This window comes from Phasianus colchicus, chromosome 10, assembly GCF_987193195.1.
Source record: "Phasianus colchicus chromosome 10, bPhaCol1.hap1.1, whole genome shotgun sequence".
NCBI classification, from domain to species: Eukaryota; Metazoa; Chordata; class Aves; order Galliformes; family Phasianidae; genus Phasianus; species Phasianus colchicus.
In genome coordinates this window covers 16,864,623-16,887,817 of record NC_143445.1, presented here as the reverse complement: position 1 = coordinate 16,887,817, position 23,195 = coordinate 16,864,623, and the positions used below count along the sequence as shown (strand labels likewise).

At 45.6% G+C, this 23,195-nt stretch overlaps 1 protein-coding gene across 4 annotated transcripts in view; it reads left to right on the top strand.

The window, feature by feature from the left end:
- SENP5 (SUMO specific peptidase 5) overlaps nt 1-20,703 on the top strand; it is a 44,298-nt gene extending 23,595 nt beyond the window's left edge. For 2 of the 4 annotated variants that reach the window (XM_090147524.1, XM_090147525.1), the window contains 9 exons: nt 6,158-7,737; nt 10,787-10,892; nt 11,046-11,193; nt 11,821-11,868; nt 13,706-13,783; nt 16,304-16,441; nt 17,970-18,053; nt 19,443-19,493; nt 19,580-20,703. In XM_090147524.1, the coding sequence (XP_090003650.1) occupies nt 6,780-7,737; nt 10,787-10,892; nt 11,046-11,193; nt 11,821-11,868; nt 13,706-13,783; nt 16,304-16,441; nt 17,970-18,053; nt 19,443-19,493; nt 19,580-19,690 (1,722 nt within the window). In that variant the 5' untranslated portion in view covers nt 6,158-6,779 and the 3' untranslated portion in view covers nt 19,691-20,703. Of the gene's footprint in view, nt 1-1,086; nt 1,195-1,290; nt 2,047-6,157; nt 7,738-10,786; nt 10,893-11,045; nt 11,194-11,820; nt 11,869-13,705; nt 13,784-16,303; nt 16,442-17,969; nt 18,054-19,442; nt 19,494-19,579 lie in introns of those variants that run through there. The other 2 variants (XM_031603574.2, XM_090147526.1) reach the window with 2 other exon arrangements.
- Nucleotides 20,704-23,195: the final 2,492 nt, after the last annotated feature.

Below are 23,195 nucleotides of genomic sequence, written 5' to 3'. Positions count from 1 at the left end.
CAAGAATCAAATCCAGGCTTCCGTTAAATGCAGTAAAGTCTCCCATCATTAAAACACTGAGGCTGCAAGTTTGGCCACAAAAATGTTACAGCCATGCAGTTGGTATTCAGTCCTTTCTGCCCGCATTGCCAAGTCTGGCTTTTACTTATTTATTAAATTTTACACGTCTCATGTTTTTCGTGCATTCCATAAAGCCTCCGTGTTTACAGGCATCTTATTCACCCGCAAACCTCAGCTTGCAGTTGTTAAGGCCCTGCTACCAGCCCTCAGGACAGGGGAAGCATAAACGTGCAATAAGGCTGATCCTCACAGGCAAAGCCAGAAGGCTCGTAAAAACCCACATTTCAAAAGTCAAATCGTGGTTTTTTAAGAGGATCTCATGAACTCGGGCTCCCATTTATGTGTCCCAAGTGCCTGGAGCAGACAGCGCCGACGACCGCCTGGGCCAGGCTGTGCTAAGAGCACAGAGCGCTGCAGCGGACAGGGAGGAGCCCTCCTTCCAGTTACCGTGCTCCAGCTTCGCTGTCGCAGCCCGAGCCCTGCACCGCGCGGCGCATTTACTGCGCGCAGGACTCGTCCTGCTGCCCTGGAAGCACTCGGCCCCTCTTGGCCGGATTTAGCGTGCAGAAGAGCACGGGGCTGCTTAGGAAAGCACGCGTTTCATGAGCGCTGGCCTGGACGTTTCTCAAACAAACAAATAAAAGCCAGCAGCTCTGTCTGGCACTGACAGCTCTGCGTTTCTGCATTGTCTTCTAAACGCCTTTTGTTATTTCTTTGTCACGGCATTTCACGACGGGCGCGGTGCGATCACCGGGCGCTTCCCCTCGTGCGAAGCTACAGCACAGCCGACACGTCGCGGCCGTTTCCCAACCTTCCTGCTTCGCCGCCTTTTTTCTGTTTGGAGGAATTCCCCGCCGCGAAGGGACGCGTGACCCCCAGCCCCCCCCGCTCCCAAGGGCTCGGCCGCGGCCCGTTCCCGTCCCTCAGCAGAGGGCGTGCAGGACGCGGCGGCAGGCCGGCCCGCACGGCGCAGCCCGAGCCCCGTGGCGGCCCCGCTCGGCCCGGCGCAGGCGCGCTGCCGGTTCCGCACGCGCCCCCCGCCCCGTCGCAGTTCTGACGCGGCAGCGCCGGCGCGGCGCGCCCGGGCCCAGCGTGTGGCGGCGGCGGCGGAGAAGGAGGCCGGGAGCGGCCGAGGTGAGGCGGGGGGCGGCCGTCCGGGCGCTGCCCCTCGCGTTCCGCCCGCTGCGGGCTGGGGGCGGCGGGGCGGCGCGGTTTACTCGATCGCCGCGCGTTTGTTCGTTCCGCCCCGCGGCTCTCGGCCCTCCTGCCGCCCCCGGGGCCGCGCTCTCCGCTCGGCCCCGTCCCGGCCGGCCCTCCCTGCCCGTGCTGCCGTGCGGGGGCAGCTGCATTTGTGCCCTGGCCGGCGGGCCTCGAGCCGCCTCTGCTTGCGGGGCGCTGGAAGGCCGGGCGCAGCCTGAGGGCAGCTTCGCGCAGTCGGTCTGAGGGCTGGAAGCTGCCTGCGTGCCCGCGGTACCACAGCAGCTCGGGCTTTTGGATCTCGGTTTGTTCGTCGCTTCCGTCACTCTGAGTTTTGGTAGCATTTCTCATCCGCGCTGTTTAATCTGATGCGCTAACCTAGTTTTGCCTAAAGGAGGATGTTGCCTTAGGCAAGTCGATAAAAAAGTGCCAGCGATGAATTGAACGGACGTGCGGCCCGTGGGTGAGATCGGGGCTGGTTCCTGACAGCCGTGGAGCAGGGAAGAGGCCCAGCCGAGAGCCTGAAGTTCCCTGTGTGTGCCGTGATAACCCGCGTCAGCGTGGACTTTGGCAGTTTCTGCACGGCCTGGTGTTAATGTGTTGTCAGAATGCATTTCCCCCAGTTTGTTTCACCTCCGGCACGGAGCTGAGTGTTTGTTTGGTGAACGGCTCCCAGAAATGTGCTGAGTGGGTCAGAAAAGAGAGAGGAGGCAGTTCCCAGCGCTTGGGCCTTCTGTGTTACTTCTCCATATGGCAGCTGAGTTGTTTCAGACCTCCTGACCTTATCAGGTTAGTTATGGCTGTGCCGTGGTTTCGAGAGAGACACCAGCCCAGCTTCCTCTTCCCTTTCTGATTTTGGACTCTGGTGTCAATGTGCAGGCCTTATCCAGCCCCGTGCCCAGCCTGCTGGCTGAGGTCTGATGGGAACGGCTGGGCTCACTGCCTGTGCGCAAGAGCTGCTGCCTCCCACGGGAGTAGGTGATGTGTGTATTGCTGTGTCCATGGAAGGCAACACACCCGAGGCTGTTTGCATTGGTTACCATACCGATGCTCTTCACTACAAGTGTCATCTACATTTTGAATAACAACACCAAAACCTGTGCAGTCTGGGAACAACGCTAGGAGTTAGCAAGCAGCTATAACTGTCTGCCTGGAGGTGCTGACTGCCCAGCTGGGCCCGGCACAGCAGTGGTGGGGTGGGAGGTAGCTGTGCTGCTGTGGGGTCCTGGCTGCACTGGGTGTGCTCAGGGAGTGGGATAGAAGGTGCCCATGCTCAGGTGCTTTGGGTATCAGAAGCCTTTGGGTATCAGAAGCAGCATTGCATTTCCTGTTTGTGTGTTTTAGATCTCTAAAGCTGCCAAAAATATGTAGAACTGCCAAAGGTGAAGTGGGAGTAGATCCATAGCAGGTTTAAAACTGGTGAAAGAAATGAGTACATTATATCTGTTCCAGTATATGATTTCACTTGAAGCTGCAACCATGTAAGCTTTCAGGTAAGCTGCAACTACAGGAATTGCAAGCAGAGAGTGCTGTCAATTGCTCTTATGAAAGTGCAGCGTGTACCTGCACTGTGTTCATTACTGACTGCAGGGTCAGGGGCCTTCCATTCCCATTTGTGCAGGTGCTCAGTTTTAGGTTGGTTTTATGTCATGTTGATGTGTTGGTGAGTTACAAGAGCTCTTGGGATAATTCTCTGTTCTGGAAACAGAAGTGGTGAGCAGCTCCCAGAAAATACTTCAGTCCAAAGCAAATTGGTAACCAGAGTTCACTGTTGGTACAGAGCTGAAATGTTCAGGGCTGTCTTTGTCCAGTGCAAAAGAGATTGTGCCTTTTAATATTGGATCGTTGGCAGGTGATATGTCAAACACAGCTGGAATGGTGAGGACTAATGATGGTAAATTTCTTTCACCTGTGATCCGTGGAAGGTATTCATTTGGGGCTTTTCTTAAGATCTTGCTGACATGACTTCTGGCAGCATTCATGTGTAGAAAGTGTATGGCTTGTACAAGTCCAGTGATTCCTAGTGTTGAAAGTGTCCCAACTTCCACTGTGTTCCATCTGCACTGATGTATTAGGCTGAGAAGTGAGTTTTTCTTCGGGTCCTTAAACTTTGGCTTGCTTTGTTTCTGCATTGTTCATTTCAGTTCCTTTCCTAGCAGCACATGCCTAAGCCACACCTTCGCCTTGCTGATTTATGTTGCCATTTAAAACCAGTAATACTCCAGTAGCACTGAGGGAAAGTAAGTTCTTCAAGCAGCATCTTCTAATGAAATATTTGCATATGGATTATCTTTTGTCACTTTAAGTAATGCAGCTATTAGAAAAGGGAACTGTTTCAGCTCCTAGGCCTGGGATTAGCTGCTTTCTTGGAGGCCTTTGCTCAAAAGGGATCCAGACTTAAAACTGATTGTGTTTGGAAATGGAGAAGGGAGGGCAGGAAAGGTTTGCTTGGATTAAATGTCTTTGTGAGACCTTTTTTCTTCTTTTTAAGCAGAACCTTTTTCACACAGAAAAACTTTTAGTGTGGAAAAATTGGTGTATGCGCCACAGACAAACGTGAAGTATTTTTAGTCATCCAAGTGGTAATGTCTTAATGATCTAATTTATAATGTAAAGCAGAAGAACAACTGGGCAGAGCAGCTTTACTAATGTCTCCCCTTGCTGCAGCTTAGGCAGCTGGATTTTGTGACACTTGTGTACAAGTGAGCTCCGTCGATTGCTTTTGCAATCGATTGCACTGAAACTGTGGCTCCTCTCTTGCCTCTCAATTCCAGTTTGCCGCAGGTTCTTTTTGTTGTCAGGATTTACCTTTGCTAGCATCTAGCTTGGTATTTTTCCCACCGTGACCATTAGTGGGTATGGCTGTGGCAGCTGTGGATATTCCAGCTCCTGTGCAACTTCCAGCTGTTCAGAACAGCGGCGGCTGCTCTGCCTGCTCGGTGTCTGAGGCAGTGCCTGTGCAGGGGGTGCGTCATGTTGGGCTCTGCAATGAGAGAGGATAGAAACGAGGACTCCAGGCTGGTCGGGGGCTTGTGGTCTGTGGCCCTGTTATTGGGTGAATACGTGTGTTACTGAGAAGTGGTGACACTGACACTTGATGTGCTGTGCTCTTCCTGCAGTGCTGGAGACCAGCAGAAGCCCTGTGTGCACGTGGCTCTGCTGAGAACACGGCAGTTTGCTGGGTTGTTTGTTTTGCTGGATGGAAGCATGGCTGGAAGACACTGTCCTAGCAGCAGTGTTTTGGCTGCTGCTCACTGGAGACACTCAAGGAATGTTTTGGAGGTAGCATACATCAACAGATAGACGAGTAGAGTCTGTAGTGTAAGAGCAAGCATAAGCTGGAGATAATGCTGTGTAATATGTAAACGTTAGAGGAGCGGGTATGAGCAAATTGGCTTGAAGAGATGCTGGGACCGCATTTCTTATAACTGAGTTGTGCCATGATCAGCAGAGGGTTACAAAAGATCCAGGCCCCACTCAGCATTTATACTGTAAAGCTGTATGGTTTTGTGCATCTCTGTTGGTGGAAGTAGCCCAGTTCCATTCTGTGTTGGCTGGTTTTGTGTGGTGGGAATACCTTACCCAAATGCTCAGTGATGTTCTTTATCCTCTCAGCATTTCTGTTCGTGTCACCTCCAAAAGACAAAGTCAAAAATTGCCTCCTCTTGTTTGCACATAAGATTAGCAGAGTCAAAAATATAGAAGAGCCAGTTTGACTTTAAATACCTGGTTCTGTAGGTGCCTAGCATTTTTGTTTAAAGTCCAGTTGATAATGCTTTTTCAGCTAGACGATGCATGCTTGTCGTTCTTGAGTTGGATGTGGCTATGAAAAAACTTGTGTTGTTAGTCTGTAAGAATCAGCTGGTTAGGAGAGAGGGGGACAGAGTCCGTCCATTCTGAACTTGAGACAAATACAAAGCATTCAGAAATACAGTGTGTGCTTGGTTAGGCTAGAACAATTTGCACGAACCATCCCATGTCGTGCCTGGCTGATGCCTTCCCCTTGTGCTCTGGGTGCTTCTGCCTTTGAGATAACGACTCCAGAACTGTGAGCTGTGCCACGAGGATGGATGGATATTGCCATGCAGGCTTGTGTAGTCTGAGTTATATCCTTAGTGCTCGCTTTGAGGTGCAGGTTTTAGAGGGGAAAGGTAGTTTAGGGTGATTAACTGGTGTTCTGCTTTGTCTTTGCTTTGTTAATGCAAAGATAAACACTGATTATAGCAGCTGATGTCTTCGCTTCATGGAGTGAGCTGTTAATGTAAATACAGAGGAACCACTTCACAGAGTAAGTAAGCTGTGTCATGCTTTATAGAGTCAGAACATCAGAATTTCTTCTGTGGCAGTACATTGCTGGTCCCTTAAGGGAAAGATTTGTGTGAGCGTGTGAAGCGCCTTCAGAGTGCTGCTAACATTTGTTGCCCAGGAATAAGTGTTCCCTTGTACAGCCGTGATGGAATCAGGTCTGTGCGCTCACTAGTTGGCTAACTTGGGTTTCAAAGTCCTGTTCTGAAGAAGCCTTTAGAAGCAAGTTAGTTAACCATGCTTGCTCTGCAGCATGGATATTGAACAAGATTTAACCTAAGGCCAGAGAGTCAGAAGTTAGTATAGGGAGCGTGGGCTGCATGGGGATTGCCTGTTTGTGGTCGTGCCTCAGGGGGAAGGTAAATGAGATGAGCCTGTTTACACACCAAGCCATTGCAACCGTTGCTTCCTCCCCCTCCCCCCCCCTTTTTTTTTTTCTTCTTTTGGTGTTTGAGAACGTGTCCTGGGGAATGTGGGATTGTGTTTGGAGGGTAGGTGGAATTTTACATACATTGCTTGGGAAGTGTGTGTCTGGGTGTTCTGCTGTTACATCACAGTACAGATAACTCTGAAATAATTTCCTTTATTCTTTCAGCTGGTTTGCGAGATCATGATGAAGCAGAAATATGAAAAAACATAGAAGAAATTTGCGTTTGAAAAGAAGTCAGTTGCTGGCCCTGTCTGGAAGATGGACTGCTGGATTTGGGTAGCTTGGGAAATGCTGCTTCCAAAAGCAATTCTTCCTAGCTAAGAGGAAAAGACAGAGCGCTCAGCTAATTGTGAGCTTAAGTCACAACAAACTGTTCAGAAGTCTGCAGTGCAGAAGGAGGGCACTTGAGCTCCAGAGCAGGTGGGCTCCTGATGTGCAGCTAAATGCAGAAACTTATCAAAAACCTACTGTTGAACCGTAGAGCTTTCCTTACAAAAATACTGAGGGCAAAAAGTTCCTGTCCCAGTCTCAAAGCTGAAAGCCCATCTGGAGAAGCAGTAAGAAAACTCAACAATGAATCCTTTCAGAGTGAAGATCCCTTGGACAAAGAATTAGAAACTGGCGCTCCTCTTAATAGCATCTCTGGCAACGTTCATTGTGTCTCATGTGGTACACAGCATGGTGCTGTGTTACCTGTAAAGAAAGGTGGTTTTGTATATGGTGGGGAGGAGAGCAATAATGGTGTGGGCAACACAGTCCTGGTAGTTTTAAACAACTATAAAAGGAAATGCTGTTGCAAAAGGAGTGGAATGGAACTTGTGGCCCCTTGACAACTGTAAAGAGGTCCAAATTTAGCCATAATAATGTAAAAAAGAGATTTTTATTTATGATGCATAAGAAACTTTCTATGGTTAAGTTTCGATATAGAATTATAAAATCCCCAGAACTTCGAGCAAGAGGCAAAACCTGCAAATTGAGAAAAATCAAGCCAAGGTGGGTGCAGAAAGTGACGAGGGACCATCGAGAGACGCTCCGGCGGGATTTGGAAAGTGGATTGTGTAATTGGTTTTCCTACTGGAAATCTAAAAGGAACTGTCTTTGGAATCAGTACAGCTTATCAGATATGAACAATAACACACCCAAATCTTCGGGTGAGGAGAACGAAGTGCCCGCATCTGAGAGCGACCACGTGCAGGATGCGGTGCTGCGTGCTGAGCTGCTTCCCGAGGAGCCGGGAGCTGGGCGGCAGGAAGGCAGTGCTGGCACCATCCCACCAGAACTGAGAGCTGGAGCTTCTCTGCAGGCAGAGGCTGGGCATGAGGTGGAGATCGGCGAGGCTTCGGCAGAGGATTGCAGCTCTGATGTTCTGATCTGTGTGATAGCAAAAGATACTGCGGTTTCGGGTCAAGATGATGCAGAACCGTGTGAGGTTATGGGTGTAGATGGAATGATACTGTTACAATCCTCCTTGCAGGGTTCTGATGTCAGTGACGATTTTGCAAATGGACCTTTATCCATGGAGCTGGCACAAAATGAGGACAGCTCTAACCAAATGGAGGTGGAGGGCTCCTTGAACCTGGACATTTTTAGTGCAAAGCTACTCGATCACCCTTACTGTAAGAGTCCTCTTGAGGAGCCTTCACCAGAAAGCACAGAACTGAAATCAGGAACTCGGAAGGGAGGCAAAAAGAATGGTCAGAAAGCTTCCCGGGTGGCTGATGAGCAGTTGGCAGCGTGGCTTTGTGGTATATCTTTTACACATCTTAGGGCTTCTGAGAGTTCCTGAAAACTGCTGGATGTATCATGGAGTTTAATGTTGTTTTAATTCCTTTGTTAAAATGGATTCTTATTTTGAATTGTAAGAGGTGCTGAGCGTAACACTTAATAGAATGAGGCTTTAGAGAGGAGAGCTGTGTGAATGAAGGCCAAACTAATGCTTAGCTGGCAAGCTGTTTTGAGGGATGGTTGAATAGTGCCTCTGATTTTAGAGAATGCAGTGTAATTTGATTGGAATCTTTGTGAAAAAATGTTGGTAGACATTCTAAAAGTCTTTTATCATGCGGTTCTTAAACCCAATGGCATGAGGTTAAAATTTCCAATTTTTTAGTGGTTGTAAATTATTACTCCTAACTTGGACTAGCTCAGTATTCTGATACTTCTTTTCAGTCTTATTCACTCATCTTTTGCTCTGTCATGTACTGAAACTAAATCACATAATTTCATTATCACAGGTTTTAATCTCATGGAGGTTTTCTCCATGCTTGTTTGTGAAGTAGGTTTAATGAATCTTCTTCAATCATCTTCTTCTACAATGTTATTTTATAAAGGCAGAAGTAGTCTTTCAGGAGTGCAGGTTTAGCAAAAAGGTTTAGGGATTCTTTTTAGTCAATGCTGAGTGTGCAGTATCTGATAGCATCTAGTGTGGACCATACTAAGAATAGTAATCAGTGTCTTATTTATATATACCAGCATACTATACCCATAATAAGAGTACTGAGTTAGTATGTTATGCTACCTGGTGCCACTAATATAATGTCCAGTCCTGGTAACTGGTTTTCCTTTGGAGGAATTGGCCTCATAAATCCCTATAATACGGAAGCTGGTGTCAGATAGTGTTAGAGGGATAGTTTGATGTGCTGTCTTTTCTGTCCTGCTTTTTAGTCTCACCTAGATTCTCTCTTGCCTCCTGGAAACTTGCAATTGAATCCCTAAAGCAAAATGTGTAGGACAAGTTGGACCTCAAAAGATGACTTAGCTTTTCATATCTGCAAGTTAATGTGGGATGTGTTTCTCTGTGACTGGCTTGATGTAATCCAGCAGGAACCAGGCACTGAAACTGAGAGAAACTACTGTACCACAATGAGCAGTGCACTTCTGCAATGGAGTTTTAAAGTTTGTCCAGCATAAAGAAAGGGATGTAGTCCTTCTCTAACAGCCAAGAACCAAGACTGGGGCAGTAGTTAAAGTTTTGGAGTCTGATAGGCCATCATGTTCCTGTCCTGAACAGCTTCAGAAAAAGAAAAACCAGTAAATGGACTCAAGTTTTTCACACTTGACAGTTTTAAGGAAGCTCTTACCTGGCTTCTTAATAAAAATAGGTGGGACTGCTTTGAGTTTTCCACGTGGCTCAGGGTTCTTGTCTGAGGGCTGATGCCAGGTCTGCTTTACATATACATTCACACTGAGTTCTTGCTTCTTTAGGAGCTTCGTTAACAATTTCCTGCACCCTTGAAAGATACTGCTGACCTGGCAAGAGTTCTAGGATAGATGCATGAAAGAGATGTTAGGATGCTCTTGAGTTTTGAATGTCTCTGTAACAGCTGGCTGTGGATGCTAATGAGCAACGTTATTCAGTGTTTTCTGATGTGAGCAGGGCTCTAACTCTTGTCTGTTGTGGTTGTGTGATCTTAGATCTAAGATACAAGGGATAGAAGTTGTAGGTGAGCATGTGGCAGAGTTGCTAGGAAGGACATCTCCTCTGGAAGGATGCATCCTTGCTGTGGGATTTCCCACCACAAGCCTCCCTTCCTTCTGTTGCACAGCTAGGTGTATTTCTTACTGCATCTTCACTGCTCCTCTTGTCTCTAGGTTTTGTTCTTGTTCTCCCTCCTTTCCTTCTTGTTCTTTGCTTAGTTGTCTTCTCCGTGGACTTCGTTCTGTCGGATGTTTCTCATCTTGCTTTTTCCCATCCTGATCTTTGAAAGTTTCCAAAAAATGTCATTAGCTGTTAGATGCCTCACTAAGCAGAGAACTGGGTGTATGTTGTAATCCAATGATGCCCTCTCCCATCACTCCCAGGCCTGAGACAAGCACTGCAGTCTGGGTTAGTGCAGTTGCCCTGGACTGTGTTTGTTCTCAGATCCAGCTTTCCTTCGGTACATAGAAACATGTTTTCTGCTGCAGTTGTAAATTCGTCTGCAGAAAGCTGGAGAATTTGGTCTTTTTTTTTCCTGCTAAGTGTTGAAATTGTGTTTTCTATTTTCTTTCACTCTCAGATTAGTTTTGGATGCTTGGGTGAGATTTGTGCCTCCACTATTCTGGTCTGGGGTGTGAGGAAAAAAATATACTTATTTCCTAGTTTTGGGATTTTTTTTTAGTTGATTTTTTTTTAATTCCTCCACTATTCACCCCTCCATTAATTTCCAGTTAATATCTTTTGCTTCTACTGCTGTCTTTGGTGCTTTCCCAGGCAAGGACAAGCTGACATGGCTGTCCATGGCCTTAAATGCCATCCCTAGGATACAGGGTAAATGACTTAACCTTGCTGAGAGGCTGGCATTCTTTCCAATGGCAGTGGGGCAGTGGAGGAGCTGAACAGACTGCAGACACTGCTGATCAGGGCATGTTCTGCATACCATAAGGAGAAGATATTGGCTTTTCAGTGAAAATTGTTGCAAATAAATGATAGCCTTTCATGTTATGGTAAAATTACTTAGGATGCTAATCAAAACAGACAGTGGGCTGGATTTTCCTCATGGTACTGATATAATTAGTTTGATGTAGATATGCATGTATGTGGTGAGAATGGGGTCTGATCTTTTCCTGTAAAGCTGAACGATCAGATTTCTGCCTCTTTATTTTTGTCCTCCTCCCCTCACCCCCTCTTTTATTTAATGTTGCCAATTCAAGATTAGTTTTCTTTTTTAGTATATAAATGCCATGTGTGGTGCTGTGTGTCTGTTGGGTGCAGAATGACTGCTGCTCATGCTTGGAAGAAATGACTGCTTTGTTGGGCTCCTGAACTCGGAGGGTTTCTTACATGTTTGTACTTACATTTTTCTGGTATGTTTAAAGGATTCCTAGATGAAGTTATGAAGAAATACGGCAGTTTAGTTCCACTCTGTGAAAAAGATGTCATGGGAAGATTAAAAGAAGTCTTTAATGAAGATTTCTCCCATAGGTGTGTAGCAGTATCACATTCTGGACTTTATAAAGGACACACTGCTCGCATTGCTACCGTGTGCTCCATGTCTAACACGTAAAGCATTAGAATTTCTTTTGATCTGACCTTGACATTGACTGACTTTTTTCTGCTTCTTCGATCTTGTTTTAGAAAACCTTTTATCACCAGGGAAATCATGAAGTATCGGGAAAAACATCCAAAAACCTCCACTTGCAATTTCCGGGTCTTCTATAATAAGCACATGCTAGATATGGACGATTTAGCTACACTGGAAGGCCAGAACTGGCTGAATGACCAGGTCAGAGACGCTTGGTGTGTGTGTGGTTCCTTCCCATTTTTAGCTCTCTTTATGTCAGGGTATCTAACAGCTGCTCACTTTCTGCTATTATAGATAGCCTGCCCGTAGTTGAGATGTACGTACGCTGAGTGGCTTTTACAAAGGCAGGTGGAATAGTAGTGGAAGAAAGGAGAAGTCCCAGCTGAGCTGCTTCCTTTTGAAGAAGTGATGTTTTACTGTTTTGAGAAAATAGCAGCTACCCATGTATGTTTGAGTGTCTCCTCACGAGCTCAGTGCCTGAAAAGCAGAATACAAGAGCAGCAGAGTGAAGCAGCAGGCTGTGGCCCCCAGCCAAAAACCAAGAAGGCTGCAGAGCCAAGGGCATGCACTGGTACACTTAAATTGAATTAAACTGCATTTCAGATTGGAGCAGGCTTCAAGCAGCCAGTTACACAGCTTCTCTCAGGGCAGGCTGCTATTAGTTCCAGAATGCTTGTCCTTCAGACTACAGCAAAATGTTTCTGTAATTGCTCAGCTCTTTGTTGCTGCTGTAAGTGTGAAAGGTCTTGGTTTCGGGGGAACTTGTGGATTTGGGCCTTATAAAATTATTCTGTACTTACTCATTAAAATATTTGCTAACTCTTACAGATAATTAACATGTATGGTGAACTCATCATGGATGCAGTCCCTGAAAAGGTGGGAGTCTCTGTTTTTATATGAGCGTACGTAATGAGAGATTGATACAGAAGGGTGTAGCACTGAATATTTCAGATTCAGCTTTAAGGTTTTGCTCAGTGATCTTCTGCGTGCTTCGATTGCAATTTATTGCTGTCTGTTGCTCAAATTTTCCTCCTTTCCTGCACTAAAATACAGTCCTTGGTACTGTTATTTGTTTCAAGAATCTGTTGCATTAGCTCTGCAGGTGGTTTCCGTACTAGCCTGATTTACTGACCTACCTGTGGAAGTTGGCTGCCCTATTTTCTCCTATCCCACAATCCTTTCTCTCCCAGAGGTTTCTGTCCCCATCCTGTCTGCTTCTGAAGTGCTTTATCCATGCCCTTGCTCACCAGTCCAGTATTTTAGCTGAAGTTTCTACTGGAGGTGGATTCCTGCTGAGATGGCAGACCATGAATGGCAGCATCTGAACCATGCTCACGTGCTGCTTGTGCTCATTCACCCCGCAGCTGCTCAGAGAGCTTCAGCTGTGTGCCTGCTGAGTGGGAATGGACGCAGCAGTGACTGCAGCACTCTGCTTTGTGCATCCTCAGCAGAGTGTTTGCCTCTTTCCAATTGCAGCGTGGCACTTAGAAAACTAAAAAAAAAAAAATCAAGAAAACAACCCGTGACAAAATTTATAGCAGTGGCAATTATAAAAAGCCATCTGTTTACTGGTAGAGCTGAACAATTTCAGGTGAGACCACAAAGGAAGAACCAAACAAAGCCATTTTTAGATGAGCTCTGCAGAACCTCACTCTTAAAATCTTCACGCCCAGAAGAAAGAGCGTTGTTGCTTTGATTGGTGGTGATGGTGATTCTTCATTAGTATTCTCTGTACTTCCTGAGCATGTGCTAGGGTTGTGGTGTTGGAGATTGTATCTGTTTGCTTGTGTCTGCTTTTTCTTCATAGTGCATAATTGAAATCCTCATGGGAGATTTTGTGCTGGTACCTCAGAATGTGGTTTTGAAGTCTGCTGGCATAGCTAATGGCTGTTAGCCTGCGTTTTCAGATGCTGAATTTTCTAACTTTAAGTAATAACTCGAGCCATCTACCACCTCTACACTAGCAGAATTATTAAAAACAGATGTTGCAGGTTTGCACTGGTATTATTCTGTTCCTGTAATTGCAAGAAGCTAAGCACAGGGGATAATAGTGTTAACCTGGAGCTAAATAATTGTTTTTAACATAAGTCTGCATTTTTTCCCCCATAAATGCAGGTTTTCAGTTACTCAGAAAACAGATGTGGTATAACTTAGAAATGCTTTTAAATAACAGAATATTGTTTCTGTCTGAAGTCCGGAGCTGGTCATAGTAGTTGAATACAAATGACTCTTGTTGGATTGCATCTTGTAACTGTTTTGATGAAATTTATTTTGATTCGTTTTTTGTGTCTCTGAGCTTCCATCAACCAGAAGCCAAAGTTACTCCCTCTTGCCCCATCCCTGCTTTGCTAATCCAATGATCTCTTCCTTAATCCCTTTAAAGAATAGCGAAAACCTTATCCTGGTGTTTTTCTCCCAGACCCATCCCCTCCAAAAATCTAAACATGATATGCCTGGAGATACCAGAGTGTAAATACAAATGCAGCAATGACTCGCATCATGTATTATGTGGAAAGAAGGCTTGCTTTTTGTTGTTTGCTAAAGAACAGCAATAGTTCAGGCTTGGCAAAGTCTCTGTCCCTTCTGGGGTTCTGTTACAAAAACCTGCATTAAATAATGCCTCATTATGAGTTGTTCTGTATAAATTATCCTGGAGGCAGAGGAATGACTGTGCATGAGGATTTCTGTGCTCACTTCTCTCTCTCTCTTTTAGGTTCATTTCTTTAACAGCTTTTTTCATAGACAGCTTGTAACCAAAGGATATAATGGGGTAAAGCGGTGGACTAAAAAGGTACTTTTTAATCTGTGTTGTCGATGCTGTGGTTCTTTGGGGCTGAGTCGAGTCACTAACTTGAAACTGGGTGCAGCGGGTTATCTGCAGAGGCCAGGTTTGCAAAGGAGCTGTACAAAGCAAGCTGTGGTTAGCAAGAGCAGTAGGGTGATGTTATTCAGGTTACCTCGCTTATGTTGCAAAACTGTGCTTTGAGTGGCTTCGTCAGTGGCAGTAGGTTATCTCTGGGTATGTTCATGCAAGCTCTTAATTTAGCTGCAAGAAATGTCTCTTACTGCTCATGGCTGTGCCAGGTACACTAATCTGTGGGAGAGCAGACTGAATGCTGCTGCTTCCTTTTATCTCAAACTGGGATTGTTTGATGAAATCAAACTGCTGCTCCTGAGGAACATGTGCCAGTGCTAGCGAGCAGAAATTAAGAGTCCAGCAGTTAATAAGCTACACAGTTGTTTTCATGACAAGGACAGAATTCACCTTGCTTTCCAGAACCCGTGTTGCATCGTGGGCTGTGATATTTCCTGGGGTAGCAAGTGCAAAGAACAGCTCTCTGTTTTCAGTGAACATTTGTCCTTTCTAATGTGGTAGATGAGGCAAGACTAATCAAGGGCCACGCTTGGATGTATGATCGTTCTGCAGGAACTCTTAAATAGCACACATCTGTGAAATGCAAGAGATGAGCTCATTATCTGAATATAAAATCTATTCATATAATTTATTAAAATCTCCTTAAAGAGTCTCAGAATATTGGTGCTTGATATTACAGGATTTTAAAAAAGTTTTCTCAGTCCAAGTTTTGCAAAAACTCAGAAAGGGAAAGTAGGTTCTGAAAGTGCAACCTGTGTTCATGTTGCAGCTGAGGAGGAAACAGATTTTCACTTCAATTTCTGAAGAATCTCTAAAGCAAGGATGAGAGCTAAAGAGTTTCCATTTGGAGGATTCATGTAGACTGCTTCATTCTGCAATAGGCAATTAAGGGCAGCTCGTTTCTACTTTTTAAACACACCGTAGCATTGTGCTTAGTGTTACAAATGTGCTGTTCAGAATACACATGGCTGAAGCCCAGAGGGTGTGCTGCTCAGCCCTGTCCTGCTCATGTCAGCCCCATGGCTCTGTGCTGTCGTGCTGCCATGAATCCAGATTCCCACCGTCTTTGCTGTACACCAGCTCTTAATTACAGACTCTTCCAGCTTGTGGCTGCCTTCTCCTACTCTTCTCCTCCAGGTCTGCACACCTGTAGCAATCCCACAGCGAGGGCCACACGAGGGCCCTTAGGTTCGCCAGGCTCTGCTGCTGTGCTGTACATTGCAGGAGGGGCAGTTCATTTATCTTACTCCAGCTCTCCTTTGCGGGCTGGCCTTGCTGCTGGCTGACATCTTCTTGCTTCTCTGTGAGGATGATGGATCACCGCGTGCCGATTGTGCTGTAATCCACTCGGGGAGCGGTTTCTGCAGGAGGGAGGAGGGATTGGAGATGCTCGTGACAGTCAAAATGGTGTTGTGAGCGAGGCGAGGCTGATAGCTGCTGTGAGTGCTCAGACCTTTCTGTGCCTTCAGCTTCCTGCTGATATTCAAAAAACACTTTTCCTTCCGACAAACGACCTGCCTTGTACCAGCAGTGCAGCAATTATGGACTGTTCAAATTGCACAGTGCTTTTTTTTTTTTAAGAAAAAAACAGTATAGAAATCTTCCCACAGGATGAGTTCATTTTGTTCAGCATTCTATTTCTTCTCGTTTTCTGGACTGTACCACCAAAACCCCAGCAATGAGACAACCCTTTGGAGAGGAGTGAAGATCATGAAAGGCCTGGCTTGACTCTCTGCCAAAAGTGTAAGGCTCATCTGCCACACAGGCACCGGCCTGTTGCATCTCATCGACTTCTTCTGTACTTGGAGACTTTCTCCCTCGTCTGCCTGCCTGTAGCCACAGTGCATCTGCTGCAGCACGAAGCTCAAGGAAGGAAGCGTGCATCTGCATTGCATTCCCCCTTCCCTGCTGGCTGGAGTACCGTGCAGCCCGGCTGCCTTCCCGTCTTACAGCAGGGGGAGTCGGGCTCCACTGCCTGCTGGCTCTGGGGGCTTTGCCACGGCTGCTCCGTGCATCACCTGCCTGTGACATGGCTCGGGTGGAAGTTAGCAGTGGTCATACTGCAGGAATAGCATTCCTGAAGAGTCATAGTTAACTCGCATTGAGTCTCAGTTGTATTCCCATCGCTACTCAGAAGAAGACCCACTTGGGTGCAGGTGCTGAAGCACAGCGTGGGCAGGCTTTTGCCACAAAGGCTGTGGTGACTAGCTGCAGTGCTGTGTGATGCTCCTTAGCTGCTGTCAGTGCTGTAGATGTACTTTTGTGCCTGCTTGTAAGCTGTGTGTGAGAGGCACGTGAGGAATGTGTTGGAAGAGTGGGGGGTGGAAAAGATCGCTTTAATGAGAGGTTGTTAGAGGGGGCACTGGGATATGATTTAGTCTTATGGTTTTCTGTATATTGTTCCTCTAATCCTCTAATGATTATTGTTCTTGCCAGGTGGACTTGTTCAGAAAGACTCTCTTGTTGATCCCTATTCACCTGGAAGTCCACTGGTCCCTCATTACTGTGAACATCCCCAACCGAATCATTTCGTTTTATGATTCCCAAGGCATTCATTTTAAGTTTTGTGTAGAGGTAAGAGTGACAGCTTTTTTGCAAAGTTTGAACTGATTCTTTAAAGAAATAACACCTCGTCCTGTTCGTCCTTAAACTTTAAAAAGCAGCATGTCTGCTGTTGACCTGGAGGGTCCCAGAGTGAACCCATACCAGGAAGCTGAGGTCAGATTGCATGTTCCCTAAATAGTCTGGGTGTGCCTCAGCGCACCTCTTCTTGCTCTGCCTTGTCACTTCCTCAAAGAGCAGGGGCTCAGAGCACAGCTGTAGTTAAGATGGTAGTCTGAGAGAGAGAGCAGATCTTTAAACTGCTACAGGACGTGGCTTTAGGAGCTGGCAAATTGAAGTGCTTTGTGGGGAGGTTGCCTAGGTGAGAGAACAGGGCTGAAGATGCTGTAGTGCTGCCCAGTGGGGTTTATTTGTTAATGTGCTATTAGTAGCATGTTGCTTTTTTCCTCTGCACAAGTATGGAGTGAGCACCTCCGATTGTAAACCAGCTACCTTCTGAAATTGTTACCTGAACACTGGAGTGAAAATATCAGTCCTTCTTGTGAAGAACAGTCAGGAAGTTTTTGCTGGAACTAGCAAATTGCAGTGACCTCTTACAAAAGCTAATTTTGTCAACTTAATTGCTTGTTTGATGTAGAAGTCCTCTACTTTAAACTGTGTGTAGCTGTTGGCTTACAGCACAGCAGTAATTACTGTACCCGGGAGGGTTCCCGGCCAGCACTTCTGAATGAAGATAGTGGCTTCCTTCTGGCATTTGCTGAAGGTGAAGCCAGTGTTTGTTCTGGGAGTAAGAGACCTCATGCTCTCTGGCTTCTGAACCTGCTGCATAAACTAGCGGTCCCTCTGCAGCCCCACAGTCTCTCCTGCAGCTTCCCGTGCCTCTTAATTGTCTCATGAACGTAAGGTATTTCTATTTTTGCCCTTTCTTGGGGGTAGGAGGCCAATACTCAAAAATCTCCTGTGGTCTACCCATTAAGTTGTATGTTAGTGTGCTGAAGTGTGTTTAAATTGTGCTATAAACCACCAGCCTGTTTACAGAAAAGTAGGATTTACTTAACCCAAGACCAGAGGCTCATTTATCTTGCTTCCTTCTCTTGTGTTGGACTATTTTTTCCTGTATGTCACTAAAATGCTCCCTCGAGCTTTGTTGATTAGCTGCAGTACTCAAAGTGTTATTTCATTGGAATTCAGGCAGGAAAAGGCTATCATCCTGAATGCCATGGTGTCAGCTGAGTGAGAGCCCAGGTGCTGAAGCTGTGGGGTGTGTCCATATGGCTGAGAGCACTGTGACATTGTGTTCAAGGGCCACAGCGTGCAGTGGGGCTGAGGGGCTTTAGAGCCTCCCTTGATGGACCAAAACAAGCCTGGGTGGTGTGGAAGGTGTTGGTCTCTACCTCTAGATCTGAGCTCAGCTCCTAATATTTAATGCTTACCTGAAACTTGTGCTCACTGTCAAAGAGATATCAACGAAGATGTCAGTGTCTCTCTTGTTCCTTTGCTGGTGAATAATATTGTTGTTTTCTCACCTTTCCTTTTAAAGAACATTCGAAAGTATTTGCTGACTGAAGCAAAAGAGAAGAATCGCCCCGAGTTCCTTCAGGGTTGGCAAACTGCTGTGACAAAGGTAAATGGCAGCCTCCTGTGTCCTGCAGGATGTCTTTCTGGCAGATTTTAGGAGATTGCTTCTAAACCTATATATTTTTTATAAGCAGTGAAGCGTTTCATGCTGACTGTGAGGAAAGTGGTAGGAGCTACAGGTGGTTATGCGTGGGAATTAAAGCTCTGTCATTCACTCACCCCCCTCCAGGTCTTTAATACTTTCTGCATGTAACTTGGTGACCTGAGCCTGATCTCTGGTCAATTAAATATCCAAGCAGCAAAAGCTGTATCTGATGCCCAAGTTGGCACAAGGTCATGGACAGGGTGAGCTGGGGACTCCACTTTCTAACTTCTCCCAAAAAGACTCTTCAGAACTATGCTGGGAGGAAACAGATGAGTGCTGCTGCTGCCCGTGTTTTGTATTTGGAATGGAATGGATAGGCAGCTTGAGTCTCCGGGGCTGTTTGTAGCACGTTACATTTGATCACAGGTGAACAAAGTCTGGCAGCAATAAAAGGCAATAACTTGTCTGTAGTGTAAATGAAGGAATAGGAGATTTGCGTAGCCATCTCAAAATGGCTCCAGAGATATTAAAAAAAACAAAAAACAAAAAACCAGGTCATTGCACTCTAGACACTCCCAACAACTCCCTCATTGCACAGGATAATTTTAGATGGCACTACAATGGTAGAATGATTCCCTTCCATGCTTATACACACTGTGCAGTCAGAGTTCATCTTCCTATATTCTGTTAGGTAGGGGATTTGGGAGATGAGAAATAATAATTTTCCCCCTTCAAGTGCAACAAACGTAGCAGCACTAGCAAGTGGGACTTTTTAGTTCTGTGTATCAAAGTTCATGTATAGAGAAGTAAAAAAGGATGAAAGTGACCATTTGAGGATGCTTCATTCAGTGCTGCTGCCTGACCACTTGTCATTTTTCGTGCTCCTTCAGTATCTTTGGTGTGGCTGGGGGAGAAAAGCCACTGCTTGTCTCATGGGTGCTGAGAATAATCTTCCTCTAGACCTGAGTGACTTTGCTTATACCGTTTGGTGCTGTGTAAAGCTGATAGTGCTGCACAAACATTTATTTTAACTAATTGAGGAGCTGTACTGCGTAGGTCGTTAAAAGAAAATAAACTTGAAAGAAAGATTTGTGATTTGTTTTCAGGCCAATAGTATATATTTTTCTGAATGTAAGGTGCTATTCCAGCTAGGTGTTGAGTGTCACCTTGCGAAAGTTGGGATGGGAATACATTATTGCAACTGCAGTTACTGTTGCTGCCGAATAGTTGTCTCTGGGAACAAGATACCTAATAGTTGTGCAGAATCTGCTTTAGATTTGAAGCAAGACTTACAGAAAGAAAGAATGGTTAAAGTTCTAATGTGTCTCTTCTTGTTTGTTTTCCTTCTAGTGCATTCCACAACAGAAAAATGACAGTGACTGTGGGGTTTTTGTGCTCCAGGTAAGAGCTTTTTACAAGCAATCAGTGGCTTATATTGTCTGTCTTGTAAATGTCCTGTTTCAATTGAGCCTTTTCCTTTTCTTCAGTACTGCAAGTGCCTCGCCTTAGACCAGCCTTTTCAGTTCTCCCAGGAAGATATGCCCCGAGTGAGAAAAAGGATTTACAAGGAGCTGTGTGAACGCCAGCTAATAGACTAATAAAATGCAGCCAACCTAATTTCTCTGGCATTTCTGACAAGTTGCAGCTGGTGTTTGTTTACTTGAATTTCTGAAAACTTCCCGTGAATTTTGAGCAATTCTCAGCTGAGTGGTGTGGCCACTGTTGTTACCTCAATTTTCTGACAAGCTCTGTAACTGGCAGAATATAACAGAGTTGCCGTAAAATATTCCTAATGTCAGTTTGGTTCTCTTTTGTTCTTTCCTGTATTTAATATTTATTATCTCAGCATGCATATAGGCAAAGCATGCAACTAAAATCATAAAGCTGTAGATTTGGTGCACCTTTGAGATGTAGCTAGAAATGACAAATACAGGTGAATTTGTCTGGAAACAAAAAGATGCATGATATGTTTTCTAATGCAATAATGCTTTGAATGTATCAAAAAAACCCCACACAACTCAATGCCATAAAGAGAACAGCTAGAATCTGTTTGATTATTCTGTTGTCCCTGGTGTGGCTGAACAGTACAGAATTGCCACTTTTTAGGGTGGATAAATTCATCCACAGAGTTCATTTGCGGAGTCCCCTTTTTTAAATAGCTGAAGTTGCTAACCAAGTTTGTTCTGCTAACACTTACCTGGCTGTCATTGGTCAGTCTGTCCCTGTAGATAAAAAGCAGCCTTTGCACAGAAAGGAGGTTTCACCATTTGTCTGTGTAATAAAAAGCTCGAAGATGTGCAGTCAGTCAGATTGATGGTGTGTTCCTCCACTCTGCAGAAGTCTCCGTGGTGTGCGTATTGAGGAGGAGAATTGTAAACCTGGCTCTGAAGAGTCGTGGTTCAGATACTAAGATAAAATCCTTGGCTGTAACTGTTTAAATCTCAGATGGCTTTGAGTCATTTTTCCACAATATGAAATGAAATGAAATGTACCATTTCTGCATCTCTCCCTTCAGCTCTGTCTTTAAATGAATTCCCTTCTAGCTTGTTGTCTTTAACCTCCCATTGGCTTTTGCCTTCATTCAAATATAAATTAATTTGTTTCTGCTGCATCTGCTATTTGATTGTCTCCAAGCATCCCTAGTTTCGTTTGTGTTCAGCAGCACTGATGGGACTGGTTGGGAATAATAGCACTTGTGGTGGGTGCTGTACAAACACACAAAAAAATCATGGTTCTGCTCCAGAGGGGCAGGAGGCTGTAAATCCAGCACTAAACTTTGCAATATTGTTGTACTAAGCAGGAATAAGTGAGAGTGGTAGATCTTGAGACTTCAGTTTTTCTGCCTTGATCTCTAAACTGTGATGTGTTTTTTGATCAAGGAAGCCAGTCCTGTTTGAAGAGGCTGTTGTATGGGACTGCCACACCAGCAGAAGTCTTTGCTGTGTTTTTCTGCTGGTTAAGGGAGTGAGCCCAGAGGAAAACTGTTCTCAATACTACACATCATCTGTTGCACAGCTTTGCTTTGACTCTGTGTCTGTCCATGGCCCCTGACTTGTGACAGAAGAAAACCACTCTGACTTTGCTGTCTTGCAAATTAACTCAGGCTTGAGCCGAGCCAGGTGCAAATCCCTTCTGGATTATCAGAGGGAGCTGGGAGAAAAGAGGGAGTGCCAAGTGCAGTCAGGCTAGGAGATGGAAGCGTGCGCATGCTGAACTGTGCTAGAGGAGGAGGTTCTGCAGTAGCCTGGTGTGTTCCCACTTCGCCTTGTTGGCAGCTGGCAAGGGCTGGCTTAATTGAGCAAGATAAGGAAGGCCTGAAGCACTTGGCTAGATAATTTAAATAGGGAACTTAGTGAATCGAAAAGAACCTTAAGACCCAGAGTGGCCAAGTGTAGATTTACTGGTCGTATGGTGCAGAGGACCCCAGAGCACGTGGTTCCTTTGTCTTTCCCGAAAGTATTGCTAACACAAACAGCAGCACCTTGGGGTGAGCGGCTGTGAGCAATGGAGGGTAACTTCCATGGCAACGGAAGCTTGGGGATGCAGTTTCTCATGTGCTAGGCCAGAGCATTTTAGCTAGTGCCACCATTATCATCTCTGCACACTGCTATTGTGACAGTGGCATGAATGCTGATCCTGCCATGTGGTGAGACCAGTTCAGCTGATCCGGGTTAGAACTAACCCAGCCAGATTGCTGCTCTTGACTCGGAGGGCAGAGGAGTTCTCACGAAAGCAGTGCCAGCTTTGGATACATGCAAGTGAAGCCATGTCCTCAGGCAAGACTCCCTGCGAAGGGAATGAAATACAGAAAGGGAACTGTAGAAGCAAGTTGAATTTATATTCAGAACTTAAGATGTTTCTAAGGAAGCTTGAAAGATGTGCTGTGGTGGTGTACCAGCATAGGAGATACTGACCTTTTAAGGAAGATGCTCTGTCTGTGGACATTTGTCTTTGTGCAGGAACTGAAGCGCAGCTTCCTTTTTCAACCCTTTGGTGCCCACAAGCGATGGGGAGGAATCTTTCTTTTCTGTATGAGAGGCCGGCAGGAGTCTTGAATCCTGATCTCTTTATCAGTGGCAATAAAAGGGCAGTATTTGTGTGAACTTTGTGTATAACAGCAACATCGATGCTTTGAGGCAAGTGCATATGTACACCAGATCGTGGGAGGGGAGGGGGCTCACGTCTGAGTCGCTGCCTGGTGAGCTGGAGAACAGGGTGGGGAAAGATGCATGTTGGAAAGTACTTCTTGTGTGCTTCCTTGTCATCTAGAGGTTTGCTGACAAGTGTTCCAGTTGGTTATGGGGCAGTACAGAGAAGCTGAACTCAAGTCTCCAACTGTGAGTACAGCAGTGAGAGGCCTCTGAAAAAAAGAAGGGGAAATTGAAAACAGAGCTAATGTAAGCAAAGTCTGTTGGTGCAGGGTGGAAATTAATCACAGGCCGTCAGAATCTCAGTCTCTGTAATGTTGTATCTTGTGAAACTGGACTAATTAACTCCTCCTTGGGAATGTCTTTGATGCCTTAAAGGAGATGGACTCCATAATCTGCAGTCGTTTTACCATTTCTTAAATATTCGGGACTACGTAGAGTGTTTTTATTATGAGAGGCACATTTATGTGGCTGTAGTTATGGCTGTTAGCAATTCCATTAATGTGATATTCAGAATTTCATAAATCACTCTGAACAGGTTTGGCTGATGCTTAAATTTCATGACTTGTTCTGAAGAGATTGTCTCGCCATGCTGAATTATACAAATAGGGCCAGGACTGGTAAAGCCTCTGTCTCACGCGTGACAAATTCAAGCTAGCTGAGTTGTGATAAACCTTCAGCACAATTGGAAATAAATGATTAGTTTCCATTTTGTTTGCTTTAATCCATAGTTCAGAATGACTGTGCAGCTGATATTAAAAAAAAAAACCCAAAAAAAACCTGAAAGTGGTTCTGCAGGGCATAGGAATACCCACTGCATCCCCTGAGGAGATGGGAATGGACCTTAGTGTGGTTCCTTGGTGCCATGGGGCTGTTCTGAGCTGGGTGTGCAGGTGATACCTGCGAGTTTCGCTTGCACCGATTGCTGAGCCAGGCAGGCTTGTGAGGAGCTGAT